The sequence below is a fragment of the Theropithecus gelada genome, chromosome 17, assembly GCF_003255815.1.
Source record: "Theropithecus gelada isolate Dixy chromosome 17, Tgel_1.0, whole genome shotgun sequence".
NCBI lineage: Eukaryota > Metazoa > Chordata > Mammalia > Primates > Cercopithecidae > Theropithecus > Theropithecus gelada.
The window spans coordinates 61,885,902-61,912,559 of NC_037685.1; the positions used below are offsets into that span (position 1 = coordinate 61,885,902).

The 26,658-nt window shown below is 37.5% G+C and overlaps 1 protein-coding gene, 1 non-coding gene and 1 pseudogene across 4 annotated transcripts in view; 2 read left to right on the forward strand and 1 right to left on the reverse strand.

Annotated features, from left to right (window-relative positions):
* The window catches only part of KATNAL1 (katanin catalytic subunit A1 like 1), a 93,932-nt gene that overhangs the window by 61,859 nt on the left and 5,415 nt on the right, over nt 1–26,658 (reverse strand). For both annotated transcript variants that reach the window (XM_025364164.1, XM_025364165.1), the window contains exons 2-3: nt 6,972–7,147; nt 3,798–3,958 (exon numbers count right to left, since the gene is read on the reverse strand). In XM_025364164.1, the coding sequence (XP_025219949.1) occupies nt 3,798–3,958; nt 6,972–7,133 (323 nt within the window). In that variant the 5' untranslated portion in view covers nt 7,134–7,147. The remainder of the gene's footprint in view (nt 1–3,797; nt 3,959–6,971; nt 7,148–26,658) is intronic.
* On the forward strand, nt 5,458–5,560 carry LOC112611242. Its single transcript, XR_003116608.1, has one exon. It is a non-coding gene; the product is annotated as a U6 spliceosomal RNA (small nuclear RNA).
* LOC112610721 lies at nt 19,798–20,718 on the forward strand (annotated as a pseudogene). The gene has a single exon (XR_003116471.1). The product of XR_003116471.1 is annotated as a peroxiredoxin-2 pseudogene (transcript).

Consider the following 26,658-nt stretch of genomic DNA (forward strand, 5'->3'; position numbering starts at 1 on the left):
CTGCAATATAGAAACTACTACTTTCATGGTTTCAGGTATCACTGGAAGAAACCAATTCATTAAAGAAAATGTAGTTAATAAGCCTACATGTAAACTATTATAAAATCATTTCATTAATACAAGAAATATTTTAACTTAGGACACTAAGAATGAGCTAGAGACTTCATCTCTTTGGAGTTTAATTCTAAAATTGCCACTACCTACCATCATGATCCTACTTTTGTAGCTCAGTTTACTCATATTTAAGGCAATGAATCAAAATTTTAAAATATTATTTTGATTTATCCAAGCAACTGTTGGTGATTTAAACCTTAATTATGATTAAATTCAGCAGACTCATGACACAGAAATAGAACTTCAAACAATGTGGCAACACCACTGATGGAAAATCACAATACACAGATTACCTTGGTATGCAGCAACAGGGATGGAGAAGTGTCTGTTAAATGTCAATGAAGTGAAAAGAACAGAACCATAAACAGGGCTACCAAATTAGTGGCTAATGCCAATCACGCCAGAAGCATCTCTGAAATGCTTTGTATAAAACAAGGTAAATTACAAGATGATAGATGGCAAAAAAAAAAAAAAGAAAGAAAAAACAAAACAAGTAAATATCATATTTTCCTATTGACTTAAATTGGAATTTCAGTGTGGTGCTCGCTTGGAAAGTTCTTTTTAGTTACCCTTGAAATATCAAAATTTCATTAAGCATTTTCGGTTTGTTTATTCTTCCACCACTACTAGTAAGAATGTTAACAAGTAGATAATACCAGGATATACAGATGTGTATCAAAATATACTCAGAATATACCCACTGAGTATATATGAAAAGTAATATAGCAGAGTGCATACAAATAAGACTCCTGAAGATGAAGAGACTTGGGTTCAAATCCTGGCTCTGCTACTTCCTTGTTCAGATGACTTTGGAAAAATTACAAACTATAAGCTTCAGTTTCCTCAACTGTAAATGGGGTTCATAATAATAAATTAGTGATGATAATATGGATACACAGTAACAGTACCTAAACTTCATGGGATCACTTGGGTTTTAAATAAAATAATGTATATAACATATACAGTAAGTGACTAATAATTATTAGCTATCATCCTTCCTCTGGAAATAATCACCAACTGCTTAAGACTTGGACATTTAAAAAGTCATACCCTCTCTGTCAGAGTTCTTGAAATGTTTCAGGAAACTAAAGAATTAAGTAGAATCTGCAGGGAGAAAATAAAAGGACTTGTTTTATGAATGAGGCTATCACTTTTAATTGTTATTCTTGCTATTTCTCTGAAAGAATTTGTAGTCCTTTATTTCAGAGATGACCATTAACTTTAATTACTTATTACACGCCAGTTGCTGTCTTAATTTTTATTTCAATTCCATGAAGTAGAGATCTTCATTTTATAGATAGTGAGACTAACGTTTAGGGAGGGTAAATAGCTTGCTCAAAGTCATAAAGCAAGTAGGTTTCAGAAGCAGAATCCACAATCTCATCAACTGAAGTCAAATGTCTTTCCATTAAACCAAGAATATCCAATGACTATCTACCATTCACTATCACTAAGTGAAAATCTTATTATATTTGTTTTACATGACCTGCAGAAGAAACAAAGTTTGTAAAACAAGAAAAATATCATACAACTCTAATCCTCCATAACCTTTAAATCTAAATTTGCAATCTGAATATTTATTTTATCAGCCCTTGCATACATTCTGTGCCACAAACCAGCATAAGATTTAGTTCATTAACGTTCACCTTACATTGTTAATTGATGAAGGACCCACTGTTTTTACTTACATAAAAATTTTATTCATAAAGTTTTAAACTATTAATCCCATGCTATTACTCAATGTCTTATATTTCCTTCTCTAGTAGAACCTTGTGGAGTTGTAAGGTGTTTTCTTATTGTTGTTGATGATATACATGGGAATGAAAATCTATTTTTTCCCCAGACAATATACAATCTGCAATTTGCTTTTATTTAGGGTTTCTGATCCACAGAGGAAAAAAAACAAAAAAACAAAAAACCCACATACAATGGCTATGCACAGAGAAAACTTTTTAAAAAAATTTAGTACAAAGAAAGGAGAATCAGAGAAATACATTCTGGTCCATTCATCTTTCACTTTCATTTAGAAAAAGGATTTAAAAACAAGCACAAAAATAAGTCAGATTTGTGTTACGAACAGTTAAGAAAGGACAAAGAAAAGAAAATAACTGGACTAGTGTCATTCTAGTGATACGTTTTGAGATCAGTATTCATCAACGGGAAACTGTCATTCACAACTTTTTATTCAGTTTGAGCCATCAATATTAGTTATTATCTGCAGACACTGCTGCTTGAAATGAATCATGGTACTCGAGCAATTCAGAGCATATATTCCTATATTTAAAGTTATTGCCAGCTTTTAGCTTTAAACTAGAAGTATATTTCAGAATTAATGACTTTCAGTAAAAAAACAAGGTACTTCATTATACATACATACAGGAAAATTTCAAGTTATAGTAGGTTAAAATGTCATTCGTTCAGTATTTTGGAACTTCCATGGTAACAATGATATGACTCTTAAAACACTGCCTTTCGAGGGATATGGGTTACCTTAGTATAGAACACCTGAAGGTGGTTACATCAGAGGAAAACTACATTGTTGCAAAGCTTAAAAAGAATCTTCATCTACTGCTTTCACAATGAAAATCACAAAATTATCTGTAATTCAGTGGAAAAAATCCAAAGGAATAAATTAACCATTTTTCATAGCTCTTAAAATGTTTTTAGAAAATTTCAACAGATTATTATAGAGACTGGCCAAAGGAAAACATATTTTCTATGGTGCAATACTCTGGCCACAATACCACCTCACAATAAAGCAGACAGAAAGCCAGAAAGACCTCAACTCACATCCTGATCTAGCATGATTAGGGTCTCTCAGGTTTCAGTTTCCTCACTTGTGAAACGAATGGAGTTAACTCATTCAATGTTGGTTGAATGTCTACTACGTGCCAAACCCTGCGTTAGCAATGAAAGTTTATTATTTAATTTTTGTTTTAAATAAAACCATGGTCCTTGTCCTTGCAAATCTTGTGAAGTGACAAATAAATGCAACATGATAACCACTACGAACAAACTGCTATGTCTGGGCAAATCAAAAGAGGCTGCAGAATTGCATGAATATGAGTTGTTTAGAGATGGGGATTATGGGTAATCCTTGCAGAAAGAAGAGACTACACAGACAAGATGAAAAAAAAGGGCAAAAACAGAGAGAGGTTTAATGTAAATGATGCACAGGCTGGGTATTAGAGAAAACTGGTGGGAGACGCCACACTGAGGAATCTGACTTTAAGCACTAAGCCACTTAAACATTATCAGTAAGGTTCCTTCTACACTAAAACTCTGGAAATTGACTGTAGGCCCAACCAGGAACATTCAATTTCTCCACCACTTCATCTGAAGTTGTTAGAATCTTTTCAAGCAAAAAAGCAAAACTACCCAAGTTTTGATGCTGCCATTATGAAACCTAAAAGACCTCTCTTAACTGATACATTTTAGGACTAGCAATAGGCATCTATTGTTATTAGCGAAATAAAGCATTTCTAAAAGCAAGATATGTAACAAGACATTTACTTCTGTACTTTATCAAATACATAACTGTAAACCTATAAATGTGAATATTAAAAACAGATACTGAATTTACATGTCCCCAAAAATGATTTTTCATACTTTGTTCAAAGCATGCTTCACTGTGAACATCAATTAACTAGAAGAACCTAAAGAGAATATAAAGTTCTATTTACCTGTGTTCTGCAGGAACAGGGGGTGGCCAAACAGCAGGATCTCTAAATGGTTCATCTTGACAAGACACAGGGAAATCTGGAGGCCTGTCGATTTTAAAACTTTCTAAAGTGCTGACAATACTTTTCACTTGTTCATATTCTTCCAATAATTCCTGCCGAACCTTAAAAAAAAAAGGCTTTATGCTAGAAGCTGTTTAAAGACTTCATAAATTTTAAATAATAAATTGCTATAGAGTGCATGTTTTCTTAATGTCAAAGTATGAAAAATGAATCATTAAAACATTCATAAACACAAAGAACTATTTCAAGTAATACTGAGAAAAGGGCAGAAATTAGTTTGAAAAAACCATAATTCTATACCTTTTAATAAGTAGTTATCTCTCTTTCATAATGGAATTCCATTTCTACCAAAGAACGTGAAGATCATTAATACAATTTAAAACAATCAACTAAGTAGGTAACAAGTTAAACATTCCAAGAAATGTAAAATATTGTGCTAAATACTTTTAATATATTTGTAAATAGATTCCAAAAAACGGTAAGCCAAAATTTTCAACACAATTCCTATTCCCAATATCACTAAATATAAAACGCCTGTCATGAGTGTCTGAAAGCTAGAAGTGGTATTATACTATGAATTACAAACTTCTAGTTTTTATTTAAATTCTCCTTCAACTGAAATCTGAATTATTTTTGCCTTATTTAAATTATTTTGAGTTCTAAGTTTATTTTTATTTCAAAGACAAGGTTTTTCCTGTATTTAAAAAATTTAACTGAACACATACTATGAGGAAATTCTTGTGTTTTCAAACTTTGAGCACAAACTCATTTTCAAAAGTAAACAGATAAAGATTAAAAATTACATTCAAGACCAGCCTAGGGAAACAAAAAAATTAGCCCAGGCATGACAGCGCGAGTCTACGGTCCTAGCTACCAGGAGGCTGAGGCAGAAGGATCATTTGAGCCCAAGAGTCTGAGGCTGCAATCACACTACTGCACTCCAGTCTGGGCAACAGAGCAAGACTCCATGTCAAAAAAAAAAAAAAAAAAGAAAAGAAAATTACAATTATAAATCATTTTAACAATTGTTTTTTCTTTAACCAGAAGGCAAGTCATACTGTAAAGCAGAGTATAAAAAATTTTCCCTCATCTTTATATTGAATAATATATTAAAAGGAACATATGAAGGAGTTACAGATCCAAAGAAAAAGCTAGGTAAAATTCAACTGCTAATACATGCAATTACACAATATGCTACACTGGAAGAAATGTAATTTCAGAACCCAGTGGAAAGAAACATAGTAGAAATGGTCACTATTTAACATACACAATTCAGAACATGTCAAAAATACTTCCATGATAGATTAATAAAATACCCTGCCTGTAGCTAACAGGAAGGATAGAAGAAAACAACTAAAAATTTGAGCCTGAGTTGGAGCAAGTATATTGTTCTCAATCAATATAATTTGGTAACATTTAAGTTGGAAAATAAGTCAAATTTACCCTCAAAACTTAGGAAAACATCAATTTCTGACTAATGGAAAAACTAGAAGAAACACTTGAAAGGCATTAGTACATAAAATGGAAACTTCAAAGAAATACTTGACTTAGTACTTGTTATTTTTAAAAGATTTTAAATTTTAACACCAAGTGGGGAGTGGTCTGCATTGGCAGCACATATACTAACACTGGAATGACACAGACAAGACCAGTATGTCCCCCGCACGGGATGCACACGAACTCCTGAAGTGGTCCGTATTTTTTCACTTAACGTTTTCTAAAAAGGATGTTATGTTGTTTCAGTATAACAGGTGAAAACACAAGCTTAAATAATAAACCCTTACAAAACAAAAGCCAATTTTGTTTAAACATCACTGAAGATGCTTTTATTTATTTCCTTAAAGATCTATTGCTTATAAGTACGATTTGTTAAAAAAAAAAAAAAAAAATCGTTTTTAAAAGTTACAATTAATTTGAAATTGGAGCAGCAAAGCAAGAACTATGCTAAAAGATACTGATTAAAACATTAAATTTAAAAAACAGTAAGTGGGTAAATTAAAATTCAAGTTTTTATTAACTGTCTTATTAATCAAATTATATAGTCAAAAGACAACAAATACAGTAATGTTTTTTATTAGATTACTGACTCATTTGTATTTTTAAGGAGTCTTTCAAAAGAGTTTTGCAAAATGGGTCAAAACAACATGTAAATATGAAAGGGAAAAGGGCGAGTATGAATACTTTATTTCGGGTCCAGCACAGTGGCTCACATATGTAATACCTGTGCTTTGAGGGGCCAAGGCAGGAGGATCACTTGAGGCCAGGGGTTTGAGTCCACCCTGGGCAACATAGCAATACTCAGTCCTTACAAAAAATCTAAAAATTAGCTGGACATGTGGTGTGAACCTGTCCCCCTAGCTACTTGGGAAGCTGAGGTGGGAGGATCGCTTGAGCCCAGCAGTTTGAGGCTGCAGTGAGCTGTGATGGCACCACTGCACTCCAGCCTGGGTGACAGAGCAAAACCCTTTTAAAAAAAAAAAAAAAAAAGAAAGAAAGAAAGAATGGGCCGGGTGCGGTGACTCACGCCTGTAATCCCAGCACTTTGGGAGGCTGAGGTGAGTGGATCACTAGGTCAGGAATTCAAGACCAGCCTGGCCAACATGGTGAAACTCCATTTCTACTAAAAGTACAAAAATTAACTGGGCATGGTGGTGCATGCCTGCAGTCCCAGCAACTTGGGAGGCTGAGGCAGGAGAACTGCTTAAACCTGGGAGGCAGAGGTTGCAGTGAGCCAAGATCGTGCCACTGCACTCCAGCCTGGGCAACAGAACAAGACTCTGTCTCAAAAAAAAAAAAAGAATGAATGAATGAAATACTTTATTTCGAAAGTTTGTAGTCACACAATTAGGTAACTGATCATGAAAACAGAAAAAAGTAAAAGTAGATTCAATTGGAATTAAATATCTTCAAAACATACCTCATGAAATATATGATCAAAAAACAAAACATTAACTAGGTAAGATACTAAAATATACAAGAGCATATTTTAAACATAGTTCAGTATTCAGATAAATAGGAACTATTTCCATCTCAAACTCATTTTCCGACTCTAATCTCTCAAGTAAAATAGGGTACTGCTGTCCCAACACATCTAATACTTTAATATCATCTTACCTGTTGCCATTTGCCTTTGATAGCTGGATCTCTGACTGACTGGCAATGTCTCTGAATTTGCTGTATCACCCCCTGGTAATAAACCATTGATGAATCGTAATTTCCAAGAAGGGCATATTCTCTTCCTTTCTTTGCATTATCACAAATCTCAGCCAAATTCATCTTCTTTCAGAGACCTAAACATAAAATATAATGACTTTTAAAAGTTTTCAGCACTGACTTTAAAACATTTATTGTTCTTTAAAATATGTTTAAAACTACTTTTTTTTGAGTTAGAGTCTCACTTTGTTGCCCAGACTGGAGTGCAGCGGCGTGATCTTGACTCACTGAAACCTCCACCTCCCAGGCTCAAGCGATTCCTGAGCAGCTACGACTACAGGGGTGCACCACCATGCCCAGCTAATTTTTGTATTTTTAGTAGAGATGGGTTTCACCATGTTGGCCAGGCTGGTCTCAAACTCCTGACCTCAGGTGATCCACCCACCTCGGTCTCCCAAAGTGCTGGGGTTACAGGCGTGAGCCACTGTGCCCAGCCTAGAACTACTTTGAAAGTCAAAACAGTTACCATTCTTTTAGGTTATCTGTACGCATCTTATAATACTAAACAAAGTTTTCAAATTTGGAAGTATAAAGGAGATTACAAAAGAACACCCATGGAAATAATAGGGAGAGAGGTTACACAGCTCTGAACTACTGATTTACTTACAGATACATAAAATTGGACACTAGTTTTCCTTATTCCTTTATAATTACCATAGGCTGCAATAATAGATGAACTTGTTTTATTCAATTTATTCTTGACAACATAAAAAATATGATTATCACATAAATATATGAATATATTTTCTACTGAAGTCAGTTGAAACTATAAGAACTAGTTCTCACTAAAACTTCTTGGCCCCAAGAATAAAAAGTTATACTTAAAGAATAGATTTTAAAGACAGTCTATAGTTGTCCGTGTACCATTTATACTCATGTAATTGGCTCAAATTTAAATCTAAGCAAACACCTATAAATTAAACTCTTTGAACCCCAATTTGTAATCTTCTAAGACCCCATGATTCTCTATAGCTCTTTGGCCATGCAAATAACTATCATTATTTTCCTTTCTATAAGATGTTAGTCAGAATACCCTCTAAATTTCTGGCTTCCACTAAAGCTCTCCAGTTCAGTAATTCTGGCTTTTCTTCCAGGCTTTCCAAAAGTCTCCTAGAATCATCCAAGGCTTATATGCAAAGATACTTTCCTCCCAAGACTAAAAAGAATAGAAGTCCAGAGATACAGGAGAATGATATCCTGAGAAAGAGTCAAAATTGCCTTCTGATTTCCAGGAACAGTAAACCAATGAATACACATAAAGAAGAAAATCGAAATACTACTCTTTGACTTATTCAGGGAATTAAACTTTGGCTTGGGGAGCCTGACTCTTCCACTCTGACTCTCAATCTCTTATCTGTTCTTCAGGAATTCAAAAATTCTTCCTGAAAATTAACCATCACTAGTTCTAGGCATTTCAACTGACTCCAAAACATTTTTGAAAACAAATGTTTGTGTTTGGCATGTTATTTTCCCCTTATAGGTTCCATGAAGGCAGAGTTACATTACTTGAGAATCACACTGCAGCAAATAGTACACTACTAATATGGTTTGGCTCTGTCCTCACCTAAATCTCACTTAAATTGTAATAATCCCCACGTGTTGAGGGCGGGACCAGGTGGTGGTAAATGGATCAAGGGGGCAGTTTCCTCCATGCTGTTCTTGTGATAATGAGTAAGTCTCATGAGAGATCTGATGGTTTTTTGTTTTCTGTTTTTTTTTTTAGATGGAGTCTCACTCTGTCACCCAGGCTGGAGTGCAGCGGCGCTATCTTGGCTCACTGCAAGCTCTGCCTCCTGGGTTCATGCCATTCTCCTGCCTCAGCCTCCCAAGTAGCTGGGACTACAGGCACCCACCACCATGCCCGGCTAATTTTTTTTGTATTTTTAGTAGAGACGGGGTTTCACCGTGTTAGCCAGGATGGTCTCGATCTCCTCACCTTGTGATCCGCCCTCCTCAGCTTCCCAAAGTGCTGGGATTACAGGCGTGAGCCACCGCGCCCGGCCGAGATCTGATGGTTTTATAAGCGTCTGGTATTCCCCCTGCTGGCATGCATTCTCTCTCCTGCCCCCTGTGAAGAGGTGCCTTCCACCATGATTGTAAGTTTTCTGAGGCTTCCCCAGCCATGCAAAACTGTGAGTCAATTAAACCTCTTTTCTTTACAAATTACCCAGTCTGAGGTTTTTCTTCATAGCAGTGTGCGAAAGGACTAATACAGTAGACTAGTACCAGGAGTGGGGTGCTGCTACAAGGATACCTGAAAATGTGGAAGTGACTTTGGAACTGGGCAACAGGCAGAGGTTGGAACAGTCTGGAGGGCTCAGAACACAGAAAAATGTGGGAAAGTTCGGAACTTCCTAGAGACTTGTTGAATGGTTTTGACCAAAATGGTGATAGTGATATGGACAATGAAGTTCAAGCTGAAGTGGTTGCAGATGAAGATGAACTTGTTGGGAACTGGGATAAATGGGACCCTTGCTATGCTTTGGCAAAGAGACTGGCAGCATTTTGTTCCTGCCCTAGAGATTTGTGGAACTTTGAACTTGAGAGAGGTGATTTATGGTATCTGGCGGAAGAAATTTCTAAGCAGCAAAGTGTTCAAGAGGTGATTTGGGAGGGGGGGAGTTGCTCTTAAAAGCATTCAGTTTTACCCATTCACAAAGATTAGGTCTGGAATTGGAATTTATGTTTAAAAGGGAAGCAGTGAATAGAGGTTTAGAAAATGCGTAGCCTGACAATGCAATAGAAAAGAAAAACCCATTTCTGCCAGCTGCAGAAATTCGAGTAAGTAACAAGGAATCAAAAGCTAATCACCAAGACAAGGGGGAAAATGCCTCCAGGGCACATCAGAGATGTTGGCAGCCCCTCCCATCACAAGCCCAGAGGCCTAGGAGGGAAAAATGGGTTTCCTAGGCTGGGTCTAGGGCCCCCCTGTTGTGTGCAGCTGTGGGACTTGGTGCTCTGCACCCAGCCACTCCAGCCATGGCTAAAAGGGGCCAAGGTACAACTCAGGCCATGGCTTCAGTGGGTACAAGCCCCAAGTTCTGGCAGCTTCCACATGGTGTTGGGCCTGTGGGTGCACAGAAGATGAGAACTGAGGTTTGGGAACCTCCCTCTAGATTTCAGAGGATGTATGGAAATGCCTGAATGTCCAGGCAGAAGTCTGCTGCAGGGGCAGGGCCCTCATGGAGAACCTCTGCTAGGGAAGTGCGGAAGGGAAATGTGTGGCTGGAGCTCCCACTGAGTCCCCACTAGGGCACTGCCTAGTGGAGTTGTAAGAAGAGGGCCACCACCCTCCAGATCCCAGAATGGTAGATCCACTAACAGCTTGCACTATGCATCTGGAAAAGCCACAGACACTCGAGGCCAGCTGTGAAAGCAGCCAGGAGGTGGGGATGTACCCTGCAAAGCCACAGGGGTGGAGCTGCTCGAGGCCATGGGAACCTACCTCTGACATCAGTGTGACCTGGATGTCAGATATGGAGTCAAAGGAGGTAATTTTGGAAGTTTAAGGTTTAATGACTGCCCTACTGGATTTCAGAATTGCATGGGGCCTATATCCCTTTGTTTTAGCCAATTTCTCCCATTTGGAACAAGTGTATTTACCCAACGCTTGTACTCCCAATATATCTAAAAAGTAACTAACCTGTTTTTGATACAGGCTCATAGGTGGGAGAAACTTGCCTTGTCTCAAATGAGACTTTGGACTTGGACTTTTGAGTCTGGAATGAGTTAAGACTTTGGGGGACGGTACGAAAGGCATGATTGTGCTTTGAAATGTGAGGACATAAGATTTGGGAAGGGTCGCAGGCAGAATGATATGGTTTGGCTCTGTGTCCCCAACCAAATCTCACTTTGAACTGTAATAATCACATGTCAAGGGTAGGAGCAGGTGGAGGGATTGGATCACGGGGGCAGTTCCCCCCATGCTGTTCTCATGATAATGTGAGTCTCATGAGATCTGATGGGTTTATAAGAATCCGGCATTTCCCCTGCTGGCATTCATTCTCTCTCCTGCAGCCCTGTGAAGACGTGCTTTCTGCCATGATTTTAAGTTACCTGAGGCCTCCCCAACCATGTAGAACTGTGAGTCACTTAAACCTCTTTCTTTATAAATTACCCAGTCTCAGGTATTTCTTCATAGCAGCATGAGAATGGACTAATACAACTACTTTTAATTTCAATGTCCAGTGGATCTATCCACAGAATACAGGACAACCATGGAAAGTCTCATCTTCAAATTTAGAATATTAACACAAAACCATATAGTCTTACTATAATGAGTAATATGTAATTAACAAATCCAGTAGAAACAAAGATGCTCTACAAATTATTTCTCTTTAAAGTCATTGTGAAACAAAAGTGTTAATCCTGCTCACAAGTACAGACACAAACTTATGAAAGATAAAAATATCCTGATACAAAGGAGGGGTTGGCAAACTTTTCCTGTAAAAGACCTGACAAGCAAATACTTTAGGTTTTGAGAGCTAACAAACAAAATGAAGGATATTATATAACTACTTATATAATGAGACAAAAAATTCCATAATTCTTATCGATGCAATTCAAAATATTATAGAAACAATAACAGAGTACAACTTTCTGTAAGACAGGTTGACTAAGGAGAAGACTGAAACTCTTTCTGGGGACAATATTTCACTTAGTTGGGATTCAAAGTTAGTGTTCCCTATCATAAGAATCAATCACAAATGTTCACACATTCTAATGTTTACCTTGAATACAATAAATTTCATGTTTGAAAATGTCTTTTTTCAAAAGTACTAATTAGGTGCTACTTTATACTGATAGTAAATTACTAGTATATGATTTCAATTCAGCATAATCATTGTTTGGAAGGCATTTAAAGGATTTACTCTTCTCTTAGTATTTACCTTTTAGCATGTCATTATTTGCAGATTAATCATTCCAATTAAAGGTTAAATAAAAAGTGCCTCAACTGCACAGTTAAATGGAAATTTCCTTGGCACTTACATCAAGTTCTAAAACATGCTGCTGAAGCTGTAGTTTGAACTCAGAAAACACACCTATTGCAAACTGGGTAGGAATGGAGACCTTTGTTTTAACTTATAACAGCATGGAAAGCTATATAAAATGACTTGATATTACTTGTGATTCAAAGAATAGTGGTTGCCATTGAAATAACTTTACTGCAGTATTAGTTTTGATACAAGAACTGTTTTGTCTTGTAATTTTAGGTTGAATTCATTAAGAAATACTATTGAGTCTGCATCACAAACTGATTTCTAAAACCATTCAGCATTCAATATTCAGATTGACAGCAGTTTATCACATTCAGAAAAATTTCAATCTCACTTCTAAATTCAAAAGTTTGCAATAAAAACCTTACAACTAATAAGCCATCAAACTGCTGTACAGCAGGGCAAGTGAAAATATTCAGCTTCTATTTCTGACAAAAATTCCTAGAACTGACAATGGCTAGGTCCACAAGAGCAAATGTTGACACTACTGGTTCAATATTACATGATAGATTCAAATATTCTCTGCAAAATACCTGCTATGAAATAAAATAAGTAACCATAGACTCTAAACATCTTACACTTTCACAGCTTTATAAATTTGTCCACCTGAATTTTTTCTACTCTACACAAATTTTTACCACCATCAGTTATAATGCATCTTAGCAGACTACACTTCACTCAGGTTGCAAGCCATTAGTGTTTTCTTAACTTTTTGAAATATCTTTAGCTATTCTACACACACTATTCATTAAGATTATTTAATAACTTCAAACTCAGCCTTGACTTTTCAAATAAACAACTGAGCAGTATTGGTAACATCTGTCAACTCATCAAAAGCCAAGGAAATCCACTCAAAATCATTTGCCTTGTTTTTTAATTGATTATTGATGTCCTCAATTCTTTGAGTAATTCTTCTTGCCAAAAGACTAACAGTCTAAGTTTACCTTCTCCGGATACAATTCTGCGCCTGTTGTAACCAAACACAATTTAGTCACTTCACTACTGAGAAATGACTTCCTTGCCTGCCTAACAAATGAGCCACTTGAAAGTTTACTCTGGGTGCAGCCTGATTTTTATTTTCTAATTTTGTGAAGAAATTCTACTGGAATAAGATATTCCTTTTTATGTTTTCTCATTTTTCTGACCATTAATTTCCTGTGAGTTGGGAATATTGTGATGAATGCAGAGTCTGATAATATCAGTGTATACTGTATTTAACACAACTATAGTGTCACTGCATAATAAAATGCCTTGTCATAATTCAATAATCTATGCTTCAGCGTGCTTTAAGAGTAAAACATTCCAAGTCTATTTTTTTCATCTTTTCTTGTTTTGACATGATGTGTATGCACTGATAATAAAGTAAAATGTCACAGCACAGTGATATACATGGCACTTAAAACAGTGATTACAGATCAGAAACAGCAGTGCAAAAGCAATGAGAATGCCACATGGTTTCTGTCACAACCCCTCAACTTTGCCATTCCAGCACAAAAGCAGCCAGACACAATTTGTAAACAACTACATACGGTTGTGTTCCAATAAAACCTTATATGTGGACAATGAAATCTGAATTTCATTTAATTTCCACATGTCACAAAACAGTATTCTTCTTTTGATTTTTCTTCAACCTTATAAAAATGCAAAAATCATTCCTGATTCATGAGCCATTCAAGAACAAGTGGCAAGCTGGATTTGGCCCCTGGACTGCAGTTTGCTGACTCTTGCTTTCAGCTTCTATCTTAAGAATCTAGCAGGGGAAGCAAATTAAACCAAAAGAAGCAGAAGGAAAAAATGTAATCAAGTTAAGGGAAGAAATCAATGAGATAGAAAACAGAAAAACAAGAGAAAATTTCAATGTAGCCAAAAGCAGGTTCTTCACAAAGATCAATAAAATGAATAAACCTCTAGTAAGATTGACCAGGAAAGGGAGAAAAGAAAACACACATTACCAAAACAAAAAATGAAGGCAGTCTATCACTACAAACCTTGGAGCTACTGAAAGACAAAAGAGGGTTTAATGAAATGGACAAATTCTATGATGGTCACATAGCAAAGCTTGCCCAAGAAGAGATAGAGTACTTAATCTGAAAAGTCCTATATCAATTAATGAAATTGAATACAGAAGAGGCAGAAATATTTCCAATTTTTTTTTCTTTTTTGCCAGAGTTCTTTTGGCTATTCAACTCATATTTTAAAGCCAGTGTTAGCCTTACACCAAAAATCAGACAAAGATCTTATCAGAAAATTACATATCAGTATCCCTCACAAACATAGATACAAAAAAATCTTCAAATTTTAGCTAATCAAATCCAGCAATATGTAAAATGGATAATGTATTATGACCCAGTGAGGTTTATCCTAAGAATTCAAGATGGTTCATTTTAAAACCAATCAATTTTAAGAGAATAAAAATGAAACATTATAAATCATCTCAATAGATACAGAAAATATATTTGACAGAATTCAACATAATTCATAAGAACACTTAGCAAACTAAAAATAAAAGACAATTTCCTCAACCGAGTAATGGACATCTATGAAATACGTACAGCAAGCATATGTATTGTGAAAGACTAAATGCTCCCCAAGATCAAGAACAAGACAAGGATATTTGCTCTCACCCCTTCTATTCCACATTAGAACTGAGGTTCTAACCAGTGCAATAAGGTAATGCAAAAATAAAACGCATGCAGATTGGAAAAGAAGTAAAGCTGCTTTTATTTACAGAAAACATGACTGTCAGTGGAGAAAATCCTAGGGACTCTGCAAATAGCTCTAGAACTATTAAATGAGCTGTGTAAGGTTGCAGCACACAAGGTCAGTATTCAAAAATCAATCTGATTTCCACATACGAGAAATAACCAGAAACTAAAAACAGTAAAATTATCCAAAAATATTAAATATTCTGGGATAAATTTAACAAAATATGTGCAAGACTTGTAACCTGAGAACTATTAAAACCTAAGAGAATTAAACATGACCTAAATTAATAGATGTGTGTGTATTTGTTTATGAATAAAAACACTCAATATGGGTAAGATGTCAAATTATCTTGAAAGTAACCCATAGAGTCAATGGAATCCCAATCAAAATCCCAGCAGCCTTTTTTGGAAAAATTGACAAGTTGATTCTAAAACTTAAATGGAAATGAAAGAACACAAAATAGACAAAAGTTTTGAAAAACAGTAAAGTAGGAGGACTTACTAACACAGATGTATTCAGGTGGAGTACTTCTAAGGGGCTGAGGGGAAATATGCCTGTTGGGGGTCGATGTCAACTACAAGATTTTAAAATTTACTATAAAGTTACAGTAATCATGGCCGGGTGCGGTAGTTCATGCCTGTAATCCCAGCACTTTGGGAGGCCGAGGTGGGTGGATCACCTGAGGTTGAGAGTTTGAGACCAGCCTGACCAACATGAAGAAACCTCGTCCCTACTAAAAATACAAAATTAGCCGGGCGCAGTGGGGCATGCCTGTAATCCCAGTTACTCGGGAGGCTGAGGCAGGAGAATCGCTTTGACCTGGGAGGCAGAGGTTGGGGTGAGCCGAGATCCCGCCACTGCATTCCAGCCTAGGCAACAAGAGCTAAATTCCATCTCAAAAAAAAATTAATAATAAAGTTATGGTAATCAAGACAGTGTGGAACTGACATTAAGACAGACACAAAAATCAGTGAAAGAAACTAGAGAGTCAAGAAACAGATTCATACATACAAAGCCAACTAATTTTCAACCAAAGTGCCCAAAAAAATTCAACGAGGGAAGGACAATTTTTTCCAGCAAAAAGGTCCTGAAAGAAATTGGCTATCTATATGCGAAACAAAAACTGAATCTCAACCCTTCTTTCACATCACGTACAAAAATGAATTATGGATTAATGGATGACTGACCTAAATGTAAGAGTTAAAACTATTACTGACTCAAATGGATGACTGACCTAAATGTAAGAGTTAAAACTATAAAGCTTCCAGAAGACAACCTAACCCAACGTACTTTTTTTTCCACCAGTTCCCCAAGCCCCAGTTCCCATGGGGCAATTTGAAAAGGGCCATGTAACATCTGCAAAGGAAGTAGTCTGAATTACAGGAGAGGAGGCCTAAGCTTAGAGAACCTGCATCTATGAAGTTTTATGCTTCTCTATCCCTGTTCCAAAGGGAGATACTGTATCTTCCAAGGCTATAAGCAAACCTGACCTTTGCTCTGGAGAAAGACACTCTCTCTTTCTACCCTCCAAGGCTGTTCAACTTGGTACCTCCCTTCATCCTAGGGAGCCCTTCGGCCTCTTCTATGTTGTCCTTTTGTCATGTATCACATGTCTTTGTCTTTCTTGGTTCACTCTCTTTTTTTTTTTTTTTTTTTTTGAGACTGAGTCTCGCTCTGTCGCCCAGGGTTCACTCTCTTACCTTTATGGAGCACATTTTCTACAGAAGGGAGATAAAATTTTTGCAACTGTGCATGTCTGTAAATACCTTTATTCTACCCTCACACTTCCATGAGAATTTGCCTGGCTACTGAAGCTTAGCTCGGAAATAATTTTCCTTGAGGATTTTTACGGCATCTCCCTAATACCTTTTAGATTTCAATACTAGGTTAAGAAGACTGACGTCATTTAAATTCCTAACCTGTTATACATCACTTGTTTTTCCCCTTTTCTGGAAACTTGTAGGATCTTCTCTTTGACATGAGTTTTCTAACATCTTTGATGATGTGCTTTGAAATGGGTCTATTTGGGGTTCTTTCAATGTAGAAATTAATATCTTTCCATTTTAGGAAATATTCTGAATTATTTCATCGAAAATTTCTTTCCATTTTTTTTTTTTCTGTTATGAAATGCCTTTTATCCAGGAATTAGACTTCCTAGGCTGGTCCTCTAATTTTCTCAGTTTTTCTCTCCTTTTTTCCATCTCTCTGTCCTTTTGCTCTACTTTCTTGGAGATTTTCTCAACCTCATATTATAATCCTTCTTTAGAACTTCTTCCGTTTTTGCTGAGGTATATAAAGTGCACAAGTCTTAAGTGTGCAGCTCAATGACCTTTTACACTGTGCACATACACTGCGTACACCCAGGCAACACCCGCTTCAAACTACAGAACACTTCCAACTCCCCAGAAGGATCCTTCATCCCTCCCAGTCCGTACTTTAATCACTATTCTGATACCACAGACGCGTTTTGCCTGCTTTTTAAAAATCAGCTTTGAGGTATAATTTTCATACAATTAAATCCACTAATTTTAAGTGTACAAGTTGATGAGTTTTGAAAACTTTATAAACTACATAACCACCACGACAAAGGTAAAGAACGTTTCTATCCCCCCAGAAAACTCCCTTTTGCCACTTTGCATTCGACCTCCGACTCTCACCATGTCCTCTCCTGTTTCCTTCTCCCTACACAGGCCTACCTCACTTTACCGCGCCTCATTCTGCTGCACTTCGCGACACTATTTTACAATTTGAAGATTCGTGGCAACCGTGCATCCAGCAAGTCTACCGGTGCCACTCTCTGACAGCATGTGTTCCCTTTTGTCTCTATGTCACATTTTGGTAATTCTCACAATATTCCAAACTTCTCCATTTTTATTCTATCTGTTAATACACAATGTTACCATGGTAATTGTATTGGGGCACCAGAAACCATGCCCTATAGAAGGTGAATATCATTGATAAATACTGTGTTCTGACTGTTCTGCCAATAGGCTGTTGTCCTGTCTCTCTTCTCCTCGGGCCTCCCTTTTCCTGGAGACACAATACTGAAATTAGGCCAGTGAAGAATCCTACAATAGCCTCTAAGTGTTCAAGTGAAAGGGAATAGTTGCATGTCTCTCACTTGAAACCAAGAGTTAAAATGACTAAGCTTAGCGAGCAAGGCATGTTGAAAGCTAAGACAGGCCGAAATGTAGATCTCTTGTGCCGAAGAGCCAAGTTGTAAACGCAAAGAAAAAGTTCTTGAAAGAAATTAAAAGTGCTATTCCAGTGAACATATGAATGATGAGAAAGCAAAACAGCCTTATTGCTGATATGGAGAAAGTGTGAGTGGTCTGGACAGAAGATCAAACCAGCCACAATATTCCCTTAAGCCAAAGCCTAATCCAGAACAAGACCCTAATTGTCTTCAATTCTATGAAGGCTGAAAGAGGTGAGGATGCTGCAGAAGTATGAAGCAAGCAGAGATTGGTTTATGAGGTTTAAGGAAAGAAGACTTTTCCACAACACAAAAGTGCAAGGTGAACCAGCAAATGCTAATGCAGAAGCTGCAGCAAGTTGTCTAGAACTAGCTAAGATCATTGATGAAGGTGGCTACACTAAACAACAGATTTTCAATGCAGACAAAACAGCCTTCTATTGGAAAAAGATTTCATCTACGACTTTCCTAGCTAGAGAGGAGGAGTGAACGCCTGGGTTCAAAGCCTTAAAGGACAGGCTGGCTCTCTCGTTAGGGGCTGATTTAGCTGACGACTTGAAGTTGAAGCCAATGCTCATTTACTAGTATGAAGATCCTAGGGCCCTTAAGAATTATGCTAAATCTACTCTGCCTGTGCTCTGTAAATGGCATAGCAAAGTCTAGATGACAGCACATCTGTTTACAGTATGGCTTATTGAGTATTTTAAGCCCAACTTTGAGAGTTATGGCTCAGAAAAAAAGATTCTTTTAAAAATACTGCTGCTCACTGACAATGCACCTGGTCACCAAAGAGCTCTGATGGAGATGTACAGAGATATGAATGCTGTTTTCATGCTTGCTTATCCATTCCACAGCCCATGGATAAAGGAGTTATTTCAACTTTCAAATCTTATTATTTAAGAAATACATTTTGTAAGGCTATAGGCGCCATAGATAGTGAACTCCTTTGATGAAACTGGGCAAAGTAAACTGAACACTTTCTGGAACAGAGTCATCCTTCTAGATGCCAAGAAGAACATTTGTGATTCATGGGAGGATGTCAAAACATTAACACTAACAGGAGCGTTACAGAAATTGATTCCAATCCTCATGGATGACTCTCCGAGTTTCAAGACTTTAGTGGAGGAAGTCACTGCAGATGTGGTAGAAATAGCAAGAGAACTAGAATTAGAAGTGGAGCTTGTAGATGTGACTGAATTGCTGCAATCTCATGATAAACCATAAACGGGGTAGGGCACAGTGACTCACACCTGTAATCTCAACATTTTGGGAGGCAAAAGCAAGGGGATTGCTTAAGACCAGGAGTTCAAGACCAGCCTGGGCAACACAGCAAGACCCCACCTCTACAAAAAATTTAAAAAAAATTGAACGGATGAGGAGTTGTTTCTCATGTATGAGCAAAGAAAGCGGTTTGTTGAGCTGGAATCTACTCCTGGTGAAGATGCTCGTGAACACTGTTGAAATAACAATGAAGGATTCAGATTACTACATTATCTTAGTTGATAAAGCAGCAGCAGGATTTGGAGAGGATTGACTCCAATTGTGAAAGAACTGCTACTGTGGGTAAAATGCTATCAAACAGTGTAATTGCATGCTATGGAGAAATTTTTCACGAAAGGAAGAGTCAATACATCCACCAAACTCTGTTGTTGTCTTATTTGAAGAATTGCCCTGGGCCAGGCACATTGGGTCATGCCAGTAATCCCAACGCTCTGGGAGGCAGAGGCAGGAGTATCACTTGAGGCTACATGTTCAAGACCAGCCTGGGCAACATAGCAAGATGCCAATTCTACAAAAAAAAAAAATTAAAAATTAAAAATTAGTCACATGGGCAGAGAACGCGGGTCCACGTGTGTGATCATCCGTGCATCTAGCCTTTGCCCACACAGCTTTCAGTCATGGCCTCCGGTAATGCGCACGTGGAAAAGCCCGCCCCTGACTTCAAGGCCACAGCCATGGTGGATGGCGCCTTCAAAGAGGTGAAGCTGTCAGACTACAAAGAGAAGTACGTGGTCCTCTTTTTCTACCCTCTGGACTTCACTTTTGTGTGCCCCACAGAGATCATCGCATTCAGCAACCACACCGAGGACTTCCGCAAGCTGGGCTGCGAAGTGCTGGGCGTCTTGGTGGACTCTCAGTTCACCCACCTGGCTTGGATCAACACCCCCCAGAAGGAGGTAGGCTTGGGCCCCCTGAACATCCCCTGCGTGCTGATGCGACAAGACACTTGTCTGAGGATTACGGCGTGCTGAAAACAGATGAGGGCATTGCCTACAGGGGCCTCTTTTACACTGATGGAAGGATGTCCTTCGCCAGATCACCGTTAATGATTTGCCTGTGGGACGCTCATTGGATGAGGCTCTGCAGCTGGTCCGGGCCATCCAGTACACAGATGAACACAGAGAAGTTTGTCCTGCTGGCTGGAAGCTTGGCAGTGACAAGATTAAGCCCAACATGGATGACAGCAAGGAATACTTCTCCAAACACAATTAGGCTGGCCAATGGGTAGTGAGCTTGTGCCCCTACCTAGGTGCCTGTGCTGGGTACCCACCTGTGCCCCCACCTAGGTGCCCTGTGCTGACCCAGGCAAGGCCAGACCTGCCCCTCCAAACGCCACAGTGTGGGACCCTGGAGGGCCAGGCCAAGGCCTTCTCATGCTTCCACCTGGGAGCTGAATAGTGACGCCCTCCCCAAAGCCTGCCCAGCCACACACAGGCCTAAAGGTGACCAATGAAGTATTAGGGAAGGGAAAAAAAAATTAGTCACGTGTGGTCCTAGCTACTCAAGAGGCTGGGGCGGGAAGATCGCTTGAGTCCGAGAGTTTGAGGCTGCAGTAAGTTATGATGGCACCACTACACTCCAGCCCTCCAGCCTGGGTGACAGAGTGAGGCCCTGTCTCTAAAAAAAAAAAAGAAAAGGAGGAGGAAGAAGGAAGGAGGAGGAGAAGGAGAAAAAGAAAGAAGAGGAAGGAGGAGGAGGAAGGAAGAAGGACGAGGAGGAAGAGAGGAAGAGGAGAGAAGAACAAGGAGGAAGAAGAAATTGCCACAGCCACCCCAACCTTCAGCAACCACTACCCTGATCTGTCAGCAGCCATCAAAAGACCCCCCACCAGTAAAAACATTAAGACTTGCTGAGGCTCAGATAACTGTTAGCGTTTTTAGCATTTTTTAGCAATACAGTCTTTTTTAACAACAGATGCTGGCAAGGCTGCAGCAAAAAGGGAATACTTATACACTGTTGGTATGGAAAGCAGTTTAGAGATTTCTCAAAGAACTTAAAACAGAACTACCATTTGACCCAGCAGTCCCATTACTGGGTATATACCCAAAAGAAAACCAATCATTCTACCATAAAGACACATGCACTCATATGTTCACTGCAGCACTATTCACAATAGCAAAGCCATGGAATCAATCTTGGTATCCATCAACAGTGGACTGGATAAAGAAAACATGGTACATATATACCATGGAATACTACATGGTCTTAAAAAAGAATAAAATCACGTCCTTTACAGCAACATGGATGTAGCTGGAGGCCATTATCCTTAGCAAATTAATGCAGGAAGAGAAAACCAAATACTACATATTCTTATATACAAGTGGGAGCTAAACATTGGGTACTCCTAGATATAAAGATGGCAACAACAGACACTGGAAACTAATAGAGGTGGGAGGGAGGCAGGCAAGGGTTGGAAAACTATCTTTTGGCTACTACACTCACCGTCTGGGTGATGGGATCATTTATATCCCAAACCTCAGCATCATGCAATATAGCCATGTAACAAATCTGCAGACGTACCCCCTAAATCTAAAATAAAAGTTAAAAAATGTTTAAGTCTTTTTAAATTGAGGCATGTACATTTTTTAGATGTAATGCTATTGCACACTTAATAAACTATAGTATAGTGTAAACGTAACTTTTGTATGTGTTGGGAAACCAGAAAGTTTGTGTGACTAGCTTTATCGCAATATTTGCTTTACAAAAATGGTCTGGAACAAAGCCCACAGCATCTCCGAAGTATGCCTGTAGTTTTGTCAGTTCTAGAATGCAAAATAAATAAACACATACAGTATGTACTCTGATTTCCTTCATTAGAATAATGCTTTTGAGATTCAACTATGCCCTTATATGTATCAGTAATTACTTTTTATTGCTGAGTAGTATCCCATTATATAGATATACTAAAATTTGTTTATTCACTCACCAGTTCTCCATAGGGCACTTCACAGAAACAAATCACAAAAGTACAGGACATATCATTTACCCAGGGTTTATTTCCACTGAGTTTACATCTAAAATTACAAGATACAAAGAAAACAATCCACTATGAGGGAGAATACAACATAGAGCAAAATTAAGGCCTTTATCTCAAGTCCTTGAAATCCATTAGACAGCTACTATAAAATAAGTACATTTAAAGACATAGGGACAAGAAATTTTAAAATAAATAAGCTTATTTGAAAAATAATCAAAAAGAACTTCTGGCATTAAAATATATAGTCACTGAAATTAAAAAAAAAAAACTCAGCGGACTGAGGAAGCAAGAGCTTAGACACAGATGAAAGGAGAATCAATAAACCAGAAGACAGAGCTGTAGGAACTGACCAGAATGCTGTATATACAGAGAGAATAAGTAATAAGATTAAGAAATGCAGCAGAGTAGAAAGAGAAGATCCATCATATGTCTCTTACGAATTCCAGAAGGAGAAAAAAGAAAGGCAAAATTCAAAAATATAGTGGCTGAGAATTTTCCAAAACTAGCAGAAGACAACAATTTTCAGTTTAAAAGCAAATCAAAGTTCACACCTACAGATAAGGCAGTAAGACTGAAGAACATTTATAATGGAAGGAAATGACAAATCATATACAAAGGAAAGAAATTATATTGATAGGTAACTTTTCAAGAGGAACATTGGGAGCCTGGAGACAGTGAAATAATATCTTCCAAGGGGTAGGGGGTTGACAACCTAGAATTGCATACCAAACCAAGTTTATGTTTGATAAAGGCCACATAAAAATTTCAGACAGAAAAACCTGGGTATGAATCCAGGCACCATAAATTTTTAGTTGTGACCTCAGACAAATCATGTAATTTCAATAGGCCTCAGTTCTGTCTACAAAATAGGAAAAATAGTATTTATTGTAAGGTTACTTTAAAAATTAAATGTGATCATATGTTAACATCACTCCTCACATACAACACTGAATCAATGTAAGGAGTATTTTTACTCTACACTCAACATCAATACAGATAATTGAAGCAGTTCATTTTTCCTCTGAAAAAAGAAATCAACTGATTCAATTTTCGTTATAAATTTCTAGAAGCTATACTATAATTACTTTTAGTCACAATCTTGAAATACAGTTTTTTAAAAAATCTCCTTTACTATAAATTAGAAGAATTTCTAGGACTTTTTAAAATGTCAGGTTAAATCTAAAGACAAAATATTTTAGCAATGTCTAATATTTGACAATATGTCTCTTATTTTGAGTTTATTATGTATTCAAAAATAAATTAAGCATCTTCTTACAGTATTTACTGCTGAACTGATGCAGCAATGCTGCCCTATACAGAATGCTCCAGGTAATATCTTCAAGGAGAGTTCTAGGGTCAGACTGAGAAGAGCTCAGTCCAAGTTCATGCTCAGACCAAGAAGGAATACTGCTTTATCTGGTCCCAGATAATTATTTTTGTAACTGTTTCATGACTCAGATCTAAACATAACACATCAAGTCAACTCCTCAGCTACATCTCCAACCTTTCTGTTCTCTCCTTTAAATCTGCCATCACCCACAACACACACATGAACTTTCTCTCCCAACATACTTTAATTTTTTATCTCATGCCAAGACTAAGACACGTAATTGAAAAAATGAAAAGCTAGCTTGTATCCAGAACCCAACCCCACCAGGGACGTCACTCATAATTCCTATTACAAATGGAATCATATTTATCATTCTTTTGTCTCCACAGTAATGGTTTTTAAAGAGGAAACAAACATTTTTTAAACTAATTTTATGTGAATGATGTCAATCTAATTCAGTTATACTTACAATACATACGAGACTAAGAAAATTATTTCTGCTTTAAACTATTTTCATTCTGACACTTCCATATTTTTCTCATATTGTTCCTTTTCCTCCTAAAAGTTATAAATTCCTGAAACTAGATGCCTATTTCAGAAACACCTAAGTAACCTGGACTATAGCAATGTGAACTAAATAACACTACAACAGTGGTAAGCAAAACAACAAAACAAGTTTTATTTTCAATATTTTGTACCACAATGAATTTTATCAATATGTCTAGGCTTTACATGTTTAATGAAAAAAAAAAAAAAATGCTTCTCCAAATCACCAAAGTTCAGTTTATGTCATACAATGGCTGCTATAAATAAAAGCAATTAAGGAAACACATAACCACGATTTCTCAAATTAATGCATCTTGAAGTGCGTTTCAAGGGTAATAAATGAAGCTACCATGTGAGTACTAATCAACAAAATAGTTAATTTTGAAAACCACAATACTTCCCATCTCTTTATATTGGGTAACCGTCTCAAGGACTACAGTTTGCCATGAATAATAGAGAAAACAACTTAATCACAAACCCAGACGTTACAGAAGAATGTATGTAGTAATGAAGCCTTTTCATTTATTTTTTACACATACAGAAATCACTCTCAAATATTTAGAAACAAAAAAAAACTTCATAAACACAAAAGAATCTAATATATTAATATCGGATTCTAAGAGCTTAAATGTTTCTCAGAAGTGTAACCATTACAGTAATTTCTACTCATGTTCCAAATTCTACTGGCAACTTTAAAATATTACAAAGGGGCCGGGCGCGGTGGCTCAAGCCTATAATCCCAGCACTTTGGGAGGCCGAGACGGGCGGATCACGAGGTCAGGAGATCGAGACCATCCTGGCTAACCCGGTGAAACCCCGTCTCTACTAAAAACTACAAAAAACTAGCCGGGCGAGGTGGCGGGCGCCTGTAGTCCCAGCTACTCGGGAGGCTGAGGCAGGAGAATGGCGTGAACCCGGGAGGTGGAGCTTGCAGTGAGCTGAGATCCGGCCACTGCACTCCAGCCCGGGCGACAGAGCGAGACTCCGTCTCAAAAAAAAAAATAAATAAATAAAAAATAAAATAAAATAAAATAAAATATTACAAAGGACAGAAAATGTGGATGATCTGTTACTGTGTCTCAAGATGACAGCTTAAACTAAACCTGGCCAGCTGTGGTGGTTCACTCCTGTAATCCCAGCACTTTGGGAGGCAGAGACCAGCAGATCTCCTGAGGTCGGGAGTTCAAGACCGGTCTGGCCAACATGGCGAAATCCTGTCTTCACTAAAAAAAGTACAAAAATTAGCCAGGCGTGGTGACAAGCGTCTGTGGTCTCAGCTTCTCAGGAGGCTGAGGTGGGAGAAGCTTGAACCCAGGAGGCGGAAGTGAGCGAAGATAGCACCACTGCACTTCAACCCAGGCAACAAGAGTAAGGCTCTGTCTCAAAAAAAAAAAAAAAAAACCACTATAAATTTTATCTTAAGTGCGTAAATACCCTTTTTAGCACCAAAAGTAATAGTAGCGACGTTTATTGAATGCTAACTCCCCACCAAGTAATACGATAGAAATGTTTTTCTGGGCATTATCTAATCTAATCCTTATAACACTACAAAACAATAATAGTTACCCATGATTTAACAGAGCAGGTGACTGAGGCTTTAAAGAATTTAAACAATTTGCCCATAGAGCCTGGATTTGAACCCAGATGTGTCTAACTCAGAGCCTGTCCTCCTAGCTCATTACAGTTTACTGCCTCAAATTCCTTTAAAGTTACGCAACTAATCTAAAAATAAATATAAAAGGCTTATTAACAGAAATAAAGATATTTTGTTGCCGTTGCCTATTTAAATACTACTTGTTTTTTAATTTCATAGTGCTTTGAACAACATAAAACCTTTCAAAGGCATCTGCTTCATATTACTTTATTTTATGAAGTATGTATGTATGTATGTATTTACTTATTTATTTTTGAGACAAGGTCTCGCTCTGTCACCCAGGCTGGAGGGCAATGGTTCAATCTTGGCTCACTGCAACCTCGAACTTCCAACCTCCTAGTCTCAACCAATCCTCCCACCTCAGCCTCCTGAGTAGCTGGGACCATGGGTGTGCGCAGCCATGCCTGGCTAATTTTCGTATTTTTTGCAGGGATGAGGTCTTGCCATGTTGCTCAGGCAACTTGTCTCAAACTCCTGGACTCAAGCATTCTGCCCCTTTCAGTCTCCCAAAGCGCTGGGATAACAAGCAAGAGCCACCACACCCAGACTCAAGTAGTCTTTGAACAAGTAATTTTATTATCATATTTACTTACTCATCCATTCATTATCCAATCTAAATTAATTAGTAAGCACCTACCACATTAAGCAAACAACCTATGTATACATAAGAAACAATGTAAGGCCACGTGGAGTTTACTAACATAAAATGCTTGACTTCAAATATCTAACAATGCAGAGAAAATACTAGTATAAAAATACCAGGAATTATGTGTTAAATGCCAGTCATCCATATTCTCACATAAGTAGGTAAGAAAAAAAGAAAAAAAAGTCACTACTGATTCTCTCTCTCATTCATTTCTCTTCCTACTGCCAAAATCACCAGGAAAAATGGAAAGAGAAA